We start from the raw sequence: 13,233 nt of genomic DNA, 5'->3' as shown, positions 1-13,233 counted from the left end.
TTGAGTCATTTTTGGAGGACATTATGGAATAAATTGGGGCTAAAGCTGCTGTTCTCTACTACATGTCATCCACAAACTAATGGATAAATTGAAGTTGTTAATCGCACATTATCTACTATGTTACGGGCTATTTTAAAGAAGAATTTGTAGATGTGGGAAGAGTGTTTGCCTCATATTGAGTTCGCTTACAACAGATCTGTCCACTCCACCACCAAGGTAAGTCCGTTTCAGGTAGTGTATGGTTTCAATCCCCGTGCTCTGATGCTACATAATGTGCTGAATTTATTCTAAAGATGCATGAAACAACTAAAGAAAATATTTAAAAAATGAATGAGAAATATAGAGCTTATGGTAGCCAGGGTAGAAAACATTTAACTTTTGAATCTGGTGATCTTGTTTGGTTACACTTACGTAAAGATTGATTTCCTGAGTTGAGAAAATCTAAATTGATGCCTCGAGCTGATGGTCCTTTTAAAGTTCTTGAGAAGATTAATGATAATGCATATAAGCTTGAGTTGCTTACAGATTTTGGGGTTAGTCCCACATTTAACATTTCAGATTTAAAACCATATGTTGGAGAGGAAGATGAGGTTACGTCGAAGACGACTCCAATTCAAGAAGGGGAGGATGATGAGGACATAACTCATTTAGATATACATGCTACAAGTGATCCTCCGGTGATTGATCCATTACAAGGACCGATTACACGGACTCGTGCACGTCGTTTAACTCATGAGGTGAATTCGTTACTCGCTGTCCATACTACTAATAATAAGGATGGGATGCTACTCAATTTTTGTGAATTTTTTATGCTTAGGAATATGGGAGAAGCACCTATGGAACAGCCAAGTCAGACAGGGCTCAAGCCAACTTCAAGCCGGAGTCGGAACTCGGTTCGGATTCAGCAGACAGCGCCGCACTAAAACGGCCGTAACTTCTTCATATGGAGTCTAAATAAGGTGTTCTTTGATGCGTTGGAAAGCTAAGCATGATAGCTTTGTTTTGGTACTAATCTTAGCTCCAGATTCACGGTGGATTATTTTGTGTCATCAAAACAATGTGTTGTGTCACAATTTTAGGCCATATCGGGCCTTGTAAATGTGTTTGGGTCTAAGCCCAAGTTGTGGATGCCCCCCTGGTCGCCCAAAACCCTAGCACACCCCTCTTCATATATCTAGCAGCCGTCGTCATAGATTTTTTGGGGTTTTGCTTAGATTAATCTGTCATTGAACAGTTTCACCGTCGTTCGGTTTGTGAAACCCCAACTCGTGATCTTAATCATATTTGCAATTTCAGATTGTGTTCTTCCGTGTTCTTGCTTGTGTTCTCGATTCGCTTGCCAGAATTAGTCTTTTTGGTGAGGTCAATCATGCCGCGTGCGGTTGATAACCAACGGAACAGTGGTGTAACGATTGCGAGGGTTGCGTTCTATCCTGATCGGAAGCCTTGGATCGTCAACGTCGAGTCTCCACCAATCGATTTACCATTACCTAACGGAAGATCGGGCCTAATCCCCTCATCAGCTCTCCTCTTGTGTTGGGGATATATGGCACGGTAAAAATCACGAGTTGTCTTTTTACGGTTATCCAGATAGCTTGACAGGACCATCGGATGATGTTTACTGCACGGTGCAATCTCATGATCCACCTCCTCTTTATCAAGGTATGCCTCCCATGAACATCTCCATGTACTCTATTCCCAAAAACAAATTCATATCAACTCCCATTAACATGGTACAACCAACATAGCACATCGAAACAAAAAATATAGATAATATGCATAAAACTAACCATGTCATTGCCAACCACATGCCTGCAGTAGTACCCCACACCGAGTTTGGAGGGCACTATCTCGTATCGAGTTTTGACACCACAAGTGCACTTCCTTAGACAACATGGTTCTATCACCATATTCCCCTTCACTTGATCCTGGACCTCCTCTATCCATTCATCTTCAGGACCATATAGTAAATCCCGAAAGTTACAAGTAGTACCATGAAGCTACATTCAAATTCATGATACAAGTTACATGACACCCAAATTTACCTCAATCAACTTGTAAACAAGCAACCATGCTCAGTTTTTACCTTTGTCATCCTTTCACAATGGAAGTAAGGAGAACCCACAGAAGGTTCACAAAGCACGCTTCACTTCCCACAGTTGCACAATGGAGGATCTGCTGCACGTCTTCTGCTCACTTCCAACTTCTCTTTATCTGTCAGTTTTGGTGGATTCGGTGGAGGAGGGACCCAACAAACAAACTTGTCGTATAGCTTCGGATACTAAGTAAACCATTTCACCTTCAAAATCCTAGGATCATACATCTCAAGCCCATCAATCCATTAGAAGCAGTAGCACATCTTCCACTCCTGTAAATTATTAAAACATCATGTCAGCAAAAGTCATGCCATATGCGTCTACCCTAACCCATAATAAATATACACTCATATGATAATCCTTACACATGTAGTAAGCGCGAGCAACAATATCTTCATGTAGCGACTGAAGAACCACAGTAGGCTTACCGCAGTCATAGGTCAGGACGGGGAGAGCGGGATGAACAGGGGCATCTTTGCTACTAACAATGGGATACTTCTTGTCTATATGTGTCAACTTTTGCTTACGCCACAAATTAGAAGTCATACTGTACAACTACACGAATGCAAATCCATTACGAATTTAACATACACCAAACACTATTACAATCAACACTACCATATATGATTTAATTTCTCACGCTCAAATAATTGCATGCATTAAATTCCACACGATACACATGCGTAACTATATATCCATAGCACGATATATGACATCCAATCTAACCCGAAACGTACAAATTTCATAGATCATCATCAACAAAATCCTAAACCCTAACAACCCTTCAACTAAAAATGCAAGCAAAAAAACCAAAAATACTTAGAGGGAATGGGTAAATTACCTTTCTACGACACTTTCCTGTAAAATCTCCCTCGAATCAGGTTCGATTGGAGGAGGAAAGAGTGGGAGGGGGCATCAAAGCCACTGCTTGTGCTCACGCACGTCTGGAGGATAAAGAGGAACTATAGGAAAGAAGGGCCAGGGCGGCCCCTTGTATGCAGCTGAGTCGCGCCAAAATGATTGGCGTGACAGGCGATCGCGCCAACTCTCATGGCACGACATCAGCGACACGTGGCACGGCGTTGGGGCAGCTGCCAGCGTGGCTCCTTGGTCACACCGACGAGATTGGCGTGACCAAGACGGGAGTCACACCAGACTCTTTGGCATAATCAAAGGAGCTACTTCCTAAAATTTTATATTCTCACATACTGCTATTAAAATATTAGTTTAAAATAGGCCAAAAAACGCATGCCTAGCCTAGGCTGGTACAGGTGCTTACCTCCTTTCTTTTTTTAGCCGTAGCACGAGGTAAAGTGTAAAATCTGAACACTCGTCACACTCAACACATGTATACCTTACACACTCGAGATCTATAATCTATACACGCACGTATACTGAAGAGGATTATAAAATCTTTGACTCCATTAGCGATAGGCACATCTTGTTCCTATTATGATCCACATACGTCTGAGACTATTCAAAATAAATCACTCCTCTCCTCTACAGAGACGTGCAAGGACAGGCTCGAACCCCCACCGCTTCAGCTCATAACGAGAGCATTCCTACCATGCTACCAGCATGTTCAAGCTTACCTCCTTTCTTAAGAGTGCGGGAGAAGCTCCCCGTCCGTTGCAAAAAAGAAAGTACGTACTACTATACTTCTCTCTACTCACCACCACACAAGAGACGGGCAGTAAACAAACTAAAACAACTCTTGTTTGTGGAAGAATTTCTCCTAAAGAATTGTGCATGATTGCTCAACATGTTGTAACAGCCTAATTTTTCCCCTCCCTCTCTCTCGAATTGGACCCACAAGTTAGAGTCGTCCCTAACCTCTTGAATCCCCTTTCTTTTCTATAGCGCCGGTCGCCCATTCTTGAATCCTACCAAGCCCGCACGCCAGAAAAGAAACTAACGGCCAAGGAGTGATGGCAGACTTCATTTCTACGAAGATCTGGGGAGAGAAACAAGGAAATTGAAGCCCGTTTTTCCACCAACGTGTTAAGACTCGAGCCAACCGATTTTGTTCCGCCCCCTCCCTCTATAAATTCAAGATTCCTCCCTCGACCAAGCTTCCACTACATGAAAAAAAAAGTCATAAGTGACAGCTAATAACCGTCGTGGGTGACAGGTCCCGCACCCGTCACTCCGAACGTGTCACTAATAACTAGTCATAAGTGATATGACCCGTCACTTATAAAAAGTCATAAGTGATATGTTTTAGTTATGATCCGTCACTTATGACTGATGAACGTTTTTTTTGTGTTTTTCGGACACGAAAAAAGTCAAAAATATATTTTTTTCACTCGAGTCATCCTAGCGCAGGGGCCATCACCACTCGTCATGTGTCACATGCTATTTTTCACACTATTTTTATACTCTGCATTCCGTAGAAATCGAACTCGCAACCTCCGCTCTCGTGTGTTGTGCCCCCTTACCACCTCACCATCACGTACGTTCTAAAGGAAGCCAGATATTTTATCATTTTAACATTTTTTTACCGATGATCATAAGTGACGGGTCACGATTATGATCCGAAGTGATCTTCGGTAAAATAGGTATAATTTTTGTATACGGACTCCAATTTCGATATTTTTTTAACTCTACGAATATCTACATAAAAGTTACATCTATTTCTCCCTGACTTTGTCTGGTTCGCCAAAAAAAAAATTGAGGCCAAAAATGGCCTGGAAGATTGAGTTCTCACCCGTGATATTTTTGCACTATTTTCGGAACACGCGTTTGTGTCTATAGCTGCCACCCCTTACATCAAACTTGAGCAGAAATATACAATGACTCGTATTCTAGTGCTACCAAGGTGAGAAAAATAAAATAAAAATAAAAAATTATAGCATCATGCTATGTACATATTTACTATATAAGAAAAAATTAAGTAAGTTGCGATAGGAAACTAATTAACTACTACATCTAATGATTGATTAATTAAAAATTCCTTCACCTGCTCTATTTCATCAAACTGGTCATTAGTGACGGGTTACAACTTAACCTGCTCTATTTCACTAATGACTTTATAGGATGACCTGCCACTAATAAGTTGGTTATTAATGATATGTCACAACATGACCTGTCACTTATGACTGTCTAAGGATAACTCGTCACTTATGACTGATAATAAGTGACAGGTCACAACTTAACATGTTACTTATGACTAGCCTAGGATGACCTATCACTTATGACTAGTAATAAGTGACGGGTTACAATTACGACCCGTCTCTATTATCATAATTGACGTGGCATATTACGATCCGTCACTAATTTTGTGTCTCATTTGTCTGTATTTTACGTAATATTCTTTGTACTCCACTATGCCCAAGCCTCCAATTTTTTTCAGATTTCGTCCACCAAAGAGTCCTCGTGCTGTCGTCGGACTTCCTCCGCTCCCCGCTGTCATCGTCGTGCCGCTCCAAGCCTCCCCGACATCGTCCGAGTGCGCGCCCGCGTTCTTTGTCCGCCCCTCATCATCCACTTCTATTCACCATAAAGCTTCGCCGCCGCAACTGAATGCTTGTCGTCGCCGAACCTCCACCAAAGTGCACCGTCGTCATCACGCGTCTCTGAGTTGTCCCGAAGCCCGTAGCTGCCTTAAGCGAGCTTGCCACCCTCATATGGTCAAGCTCCTCCATCTGTCGTCGTCTCTCAAGCGCTACAGAGTCATCACCACCCTTCTCCGGTCGTCCTCCATCGTGCCTGATTTGTCGTTGTCTTCTCTCTCACCAGAGCCAAGGTAGAGTCGCTCTCCTCCATCCAATCTTGGTTGTATAGCGTAGATTAGATGCTAGATACCCCTTCATGTTAGGTGATCTCGATCGTTCGATCCGAGATCAACGGCTCCATTTTAATAAAGTGCCACGTCAGCTCTGTTGCCTAGTCAGTGTGCCACGTGTGCGGCCACATCGTCGTTTTGTTCGACATGGCAGATCCAGTTAGCACTCTCTCGTTGAGTCAGTAAACAAGTCAGCTGATGACACTATCGCTTCGCAATAAATCGAATTTCCTATTAGAAAATAATTCACAATAATCTGATTATTTCGGAAATAGATTTTTTATTTAGAAAATTTCAGAAATTAGAAAATGGTTTAGATGAATGTTTCTAAATGTTTTTAGATCTATTTTTTATTTTTGTAAATGTTATTTAATATTTTTCTAGTGTAAAAATTGTTGCAAAAATGTTAGAATAAATTTTTTTATTCTGAAAAATGGTTTAAAATATAGATTATTCTGATAATGTTTAAAAATATTTTATTTGATAAAATAAATACTTTTAATATTTTTTGTTGCATATAAAATTAGTTTTATTTCCAAAAATGTAAACAATATATATAATTGTTTTAATTAGTTTTATGCTATAAAATAATTATGCTTAAATAAATGTTTTTGATCTTTTAAAAATTATATTAAATTTCAAAAAAATAGTTTTCGTCATTTTTAGCCATTTAAAAATTTGTTTAGCTATAGTTCTCTCATCGTAGCTCGGATTTAAGCAATTCTTGCACTTGGCTAGTCTTAGCGTTTGTTTGTTGTGTTAGTTTCGTTTGACGCTTGTTCTTAGTGTGTTGTTCTCTCTGTGTGTAGACAATCCTGTCCCGGAGCCATTCAAGAATTTCCAAGACCAAGACTTCGGTGACTTTGAGCAGCATTTCGGAGAACCAAGTGTCCTTCAACATATTGCACCTAGTTTTGGAAAATATTTGTTTTATAAATTGCATGCTTGTCAAATATGTGTTATCCCATGGTTAGGATTTACTAGTTTTCCACAATTTTCCTTGTAGCCATAGTTTGGTTTTCATGTTATGGGTAGAATGTACTTAGTCGTGCTTACTCAAGGGTAGCATAGGTAAATGTTGTTTTTGATTAATAATGTGAACCGTGGTGATAACCTTGGTAAAAATGCTTAGACTTGGAAAGTGGAATCTAGGCAAGTGTGGTATGATGGTTGCCATGTGGATGTGTTCTAGGCAGATTGTTGGATTTGTCGGATATTGGTTATCTCCCTGTGTTGGTTGATGATGGTCTTACCCAGACCATGTGAAAGATCAGTTCGTGCAGCAACCACCCATGAAAATAGTACAACCACAAGTCTGGTATGGGATGGGCCTAGGCGAGTAATTCTCTATTCTGTCAGCATTGTGAAGATAATTTGGTGGTGTGGGGACGAAAGGGTGTACTTTTTGAAATTGTAAGGCGCAAGAGGAGGCTTCTGAGGTGGAGGATGTACTCCACTTATGTACGACGGTGAAATCTCAGCGGGTCGACACGTGCTGAGAGAGGTGTTGAAAAGGTTTTGCAGTGGATTACTAGCACACACCTCGGAAGTATGTAAGAGTCACCCGTCGGCCAATGGATGCTTGGCAAAATAGGAAGACACGTCTTGTGGATAAAGTATACTATCTCTGCATAGTAAAAACTGATATATCAGTTGTGCTCACGGTCATGAGCGATATGAACTCCTCACATGATTAGTCAGGTGGTTTCGAATGGTTTGGATGATTTTTGGTTAGTTCGGATGAATCACAATGGTGGGAACTATGATTCGACCTTGGCTTTGAGTAGAGGTGGTTAGAACTTCGGATGAGGAGCAAGGTGGTTGAAACCTTGGCTCAAATTTTAAAAGATCTTTTACATAGTAGCTATGTTATTTTATAACTATTTACTACAAAAATAGTATTTATGCAGATAAACCTCTAGGTTAAGCTATTCTTGATATTAGGGTATACCTAATTCACACATGTGCGGAGTGGAATGCGCAACTTTTCCGATGGCCAAAAAAACTTTCCTTTTTTTGAAAGTTTTCTCTCTGTGAGTTTCCCTTTTTGAAAGGTTTTCCAAAAAAACTTTTCTACTCAAAAGTTTTGAGAGAGAAGTTACCAAGAAAAATATTTTGAGAAAAAATTACCAAAAAAAGTTTTGAGAATGAGAAAAGGTTACTGAGAAAAAGTTTTGAGAAAAAAAAAGTTACCAAGTCACCGATAAATTTTTTAGCACAAACTTCCTCAACAATTTTTTTAACACAAACTTCCTCAACAATTTTTTCAACACAAACTTTCTGAACAAAAATTTTAGCCCAAAAACTTTAAAACTCGTCAGGACCAATATGGCCTAGCTGGCCTCAGCACGCGCGCAAGCACGCGACCAAGTAGCTGCAGATCAACATAGGTCCGTCGGTCGTTCGAACAGGTCATCCACGCGCTCATGCACGGGTCAGAGTGGGTCGCGACTTCTAAGTCAAGCGCACACTCCAAACAGTAATTTTGTTGATATTAACCCACATGTCATACTCTCCACACTTGCTAAGTATTTTATGTATTCAACCTTGCTATACTTAAACAATGTTGCTCAATCGAGGAAGATTTTAAAGACTTCACACAAGATGATGTATTCTAGAATGTGTTCTACATCAATTGCCTGTAGAATCGTCTAGTTGAAGATGAAATCTACGCTTAGTTTGCTACAGTGTTTTGCTTTTTTTTACCCTTCCTGATCCCTTTTATAAGATCGATCAAAGGTATATTTAAATTAATCATATTGTTATAGAAGTTCACTTATGATGTTTATATATATATATATATATATATATATAAAATTTGATCTTAGCATACATATAATTTATATTTAATTTGATTTTAAAATCAGGTGTGACACATGTTCAGTTGCATGTGCAAAGAATCTTTCTGCCTTCACCTGTTCTATACTTAAAAATGACCATGGCAGGTGAATCTATTTATAAAGAGATAAAAATATGGTTCTTGTACTGTGGCGTGTACTGTTTGGCATGCTTATGTAATAGTACCACGTCCAATTGTCCAAGGTGACAAAAAGACAAAACACTGATATGCTTACATAACATTGGTTAAAACATGGAACACATTTAAAGACCTGGAGAACCTTATTCTTATCCCAGGATCAAATGTCAGATGTACCAATCACCAATTGTGTGATTATTATGGCTTTCTTTTGGCAGAGACATTCGAATAAACACATACATACCCACATACACATGTTGCATGCATATACTCTAGTACTAAAATCTGTCTACCGAGAAGAAACTGAGATTCAGCTTAACTGCACACCTCAAAAAACTAAAATTGCATCCTTCCTTGCAACATGTGGGAGCAGTGACAGCAGGCAAGAAGATAGGCAGATGCTGCTTTCTAGGATGGTACTACTGCCAGCTTTAAGTACATAGCTCAGATGGGGAAAAATAATGTAACGTTTCCATCCAAACCAAGAGGCAGAGAGAAAGCCGCCTCAGATGCACATCATGTACTCTGAAGCATGCTTCTCTTTGCACAATCACATGCAATGTATGACAGAGATGCAGCAGCAGAAGCAGGCAAAGATTCTGGTGCAACGTGAACTGCAAAACTGATGTATGGTACATTTCAGAAGTATGATAAGAGAACATTAGGCATTACAGTTACAGCATTGGCTGCAAATGATTTGGAAGAAACTGAAGCAGGCTTAGTACAGTAAAGCAAAAGACAACAAATTCACACAATTTAACAGATTAAAAGCCAGATATTGTACACTGTTCAGTTCCATAGGCAAGTTTTAGTTAACTGTCTCCATTTGCATTTTTTCTATTAATAAAATAGCTGGAGATTAACATACAAGAAAGCGAAACTAAACACTTCGGTGACTCGGTGTTTTGACTAATAAAGATTTTATTTGTACAAAGGAGAGGAGGAAGTGACCATTAAAAGGCTCTGCTGTTCATAAATGGCTCCAAGTTTCACAGCAAGTACTCTGCATCAAGTACTGGTCCAACAACAAAGGCTAGCTTCGCAGCTCAGATGTATCATGTATCTTAGCAATTGCTGTTATAATAAAACAAAACATAATTCAGTAGCCGCAGAAACCAAAAGGCATATGAAGAGAGAGGAAGACTTAAGGACAGTGAAGCATAAAACAGACATTTTTTTTGAGACACAAGAAAGCACTAAGTTTGCAGGCAACAAAAGAAAAGCAAGTCAGAAGCAATAGTTCATGTTTAATTGTAGGTGCCCTCCCTCTACTATCCAACCAAGTCAACAAAAAGATCGGCAAGTTAATTTACCACTTTGATTAGAAGATATACCCAATACACCCAGCAATGAATAGAATATATCTATAAAATTGAACATTTTCTGTGTTCAAATGGCTTCCAATGGTAAGAATTCTGGTGGAAGTAGAACAAATATAAACTAGGAAGCAATGTCCAGCCTTGGCTCGAAAGAAAAACCAGTAAACAGCTGTAGCGGAAACCTCTTCGTCAAAGGGCTCTTTACCGACCACTTCCACAGCTTCTGGTTTATTTCAAAGGTGAGAAGAGCTGGCGACCCATAGCTCTGGATGTAGATAAGATCATCCGCCCCGCAGCTTGCAAAAACGTCATCGAACTCACCAAATCCTTGAAAAAACTTGGGAGGCATTCGAGCAACCTCATTCCACACCTTGTTATGGAGTTCCCAAATGCCAATTCCCTTGATGATACCAGGTCTATCTAGCTTGCCAATGCCACCTACCAGCACGAGCCTCTCACTTAGGTTCATCAACCGACCACATGTAAGAGCACATGGCACTGGTATAGCCATGCTCATCAAAGAAGTGCGGTTCGGTCTTGCAGCGAGATCATACATGACAAGACAATGGCGATGTTCATTATTGTTCACCAAAACTCCTGTGGAGTACACCAAATAGTAGAGGACTCCATCACAGATGACACACTCGTCACCTCCTCTCCATCCAAGCAAAACTCCAGTAAAGGGAGTCACCCAATTACCAGTGACCGACTCATACAAATGGATGGTAAACTCCCACTGATAATGCTCCGATGGGACCTGGTTGCTCCTTGCAACAGCCACATTGTATTGATGAGAACTCCTGTCCACGGAAAAGGCAAGAGCACTGTAATCAGCTGTTTTGCCACAAGGAGCATCACTAAGCCTCTTCCAGTCCTTAGTGATGGGGTTGCACACCATGATGCGGCGCCTGTTCTCACTGTCCATCAGGCACACCAACCCAGCCGACGAGGATGTAGACCAGTTGCTCTTCTCAATGCAAGGGAAGTCGAATCCATACCACTTGCGGAAGCTCGGATCATAGACAAAACCTGAAACCAATTCCTCGCTGCAAGTAAACATGAAGTACCATGGCTTCTGAGGCACCATTTTGCTCCATATCTGCCTCTGGGCGTGCACAATCTCTTGCCACCTCTTGCAAACAGATCCAGATCTTATGATACTCGCAACAGGTAAGAATGAAAGAATCTTCTCCAAGAGATCATCAGGGAGAGCAGAGTCCAGCGACACTGCCACATCTGCATCCCAATCATTGTCGCTGTCTTCAGTAATCGGTCTGTATTCTATGACCTGGGCACCAATGTAAGAAGAAGGATACAGCTCCCACTCTTCTGATCCCATTGCCAGCATCCAGTGAATAACACAGAAGCTAATACAAGATCCTGCAAGTGATAACATAGCAATAAAATAAGAAATGATGTTATATCAATATGGAAATCTCTAATGCTGAGATACTCAAGTAGCTTCAGCTCAAAAACATTTTTTGTTTTCTGAGAGTATGGGGTGCATGTACATAGAACAGCAATTTTAAGGCCAAGTACTCAAGTTTAGCCTCCATATGCACATCAATGAAAAATAAAAAGGCAGGTGGAATGGAATGCAAATACGATCAAAACATCTTAGTGGTTGTCTATATCTCAGAAGTGGATTTCACCAGCTTATCACAGCTGACAAGAACCAAACACCAAAACCGTTGCCATTTTTTTAACAGACTAAACTCGCCTAAATGAAGGGGAGAATAATAAAACCTGACCAATCTAACCTTTCAACGACACAAAAGACTGTAATATTAACAAGTAAGGGAGCTCTTCTCGATTCTTTTTTTTTCTTTACAAGATTTTTTCAATCCTAGTGTTTATTATCTGTCATGATAATTATACAAAGGAATGTGAAAAACAGCTTATTAATGAAATGGATCTGAGGGGGGGGGGCGATAGTGGGAAACTGGACACTAACGTCTCCATCACAAACGGAACCCTTTTTTATCGAAGAGAAAACATGGATTTTTTGGCACCACATTCAATTTGCCGCGGAAAGGGCCACATCGCGATCATTTAAGGCATAGACAAATAAAGCAACCAACGCAGCCAAGATAGCCAAGAATACCACTATCTACCTAACAATTTTTTTTACCAAAAATGCACCAAGAAACGCATGCCCAATAACTATGAATCTTTAACGCCCGCACAAAATCAAGCACTAAATCACATATTAATGAAAAAAATCCAGCCCGTTCTAGTTCAACAGAAATGAGGGGAGGATGAGTTCTTGCTCGCAGTTACCACTCCTCAAAAACAGAAATCGAAGAAAAGGTCCTCCCTTTCGGAATCCACCAAGCCGCCGGGCCCTCCAAATCCTTTCAGGAAATCAAACAATGATTCATCGCCGACGAAACAAGAAACCAAAGGGAAAATCAAATCTTTACCCCAAATCAATAACCAAGAAGAGAAAGCAAGCAGTGGGGCCCGCGGCTTCAGGCGGCCGGCGATTGATCGTATTAGCCGCGGAATTTCGCCAATCTGGTAGGGGCGAGGGGGGGTTGGAAAATGAGAAGGTGATGGGCCTTTCCGCCCTTCTACTCCAAGAGATGGAACAGTAGGCTTCCTCCTCCCCTACATTAGGTCAGGGCCCCCATGCCCATGGTGTCTACCGGGTGGCCACAATGGCGTATATATGAGCGAGGCAAGGTAGAGTGAGAGAGGGAGGGACGCAGAGAGAGAGGAAAGGGGAATTGCTTCCTTCAACCGAGGGGGTGCTCAGTGGAGGGCGGAGGGATGGGCCCACTGAGATGGCCTCACCTGTCAGTCACGTCAAAGGAACTGGTTCCGAGTGGAGTAGATCGAGTGGAGTAGAACGAGGGAAGAAAATTTATATGGAAGGTGCTTTAACTCTACCGGACATCTCCACCTGAAAACCAGAAATCCTGATTAGCACTCACGCGCTCGCCCCACTTTCTATTTTTGGAATTTTTTCTGATTTTTTTAAAAAATCTAAACAAATTTTTCTTGTTAACTTTTGCTCAAAAAATTTTCTTAAAAACTTTTTCGTGAATTTTTTCT

The 13,233-nt window shown here is 40.8% G+C and overlaps 1 protein-coding gene across 2 annotated transcripts; it reads right to left on the bottom strand.

Annotated features, from left to right (window-relative positions):
- Positions 1 to 9,494: 9,494 nt before the first annotated feature.
- On the bottom strand, positions 9,495 to 12,989 carry LOC133918751 (F-box/kelch-repeat protein At3g61590-like). Of its 2 annotated transcripts, XM_062362791.1 has the most exons (4): positions 12,600 to 12,989; positions 12,457 to 12,530; positions 10,359 to 11,556; positions 9,495 to 9,931 (listed from the first exon to the last, which is right to left on the bottom strand). In XM_062362791.1, the coding sequence occupies exons 3-4, from the start codon at positions 11,522 to 11,524 to the stop codon at positions 9,922 to 9,924; spliced, it is 1,176 nt and encodes a 391-aa protein (XP_062218775.1). In that variant the 5' UTR covers positions 11,525 to 11,556; positions 12,457 to 12,530; positions 12,600 to 12,989; the 3' UTR covers positions 9,495 to 9,921. The 2 variants fall into 2 exon arrangements, with proteins under 2 accessions (XP_062218775.1, XP_062218774.1); XM_062362790.1 differs by lacking the exon at positions 9,495 to 9,931 and having other exon boundaries at positions 10,156 to 11,556; positions 12,600 to 12,988.
- Positions 12,990 to 13,233: the final 244 nt, after the last annotated feature.

The sequence above is a fragment of the Phragmites australis genome, chromosome 5, assembly GCF_958298935.1.
Source record: "Phragmites australis chromosome 5, lpPhrAust1.1, whole genome shotgun sequence".
NCBI lineage: Eukaryota > Viridiplantae > Streptophyta > Magnoliopsida > Poales > Poaceae > Phragmites > Phragmites australis.
This window is presented reverse-complemented; position numbering and strand designations above follow the sequence as displayed.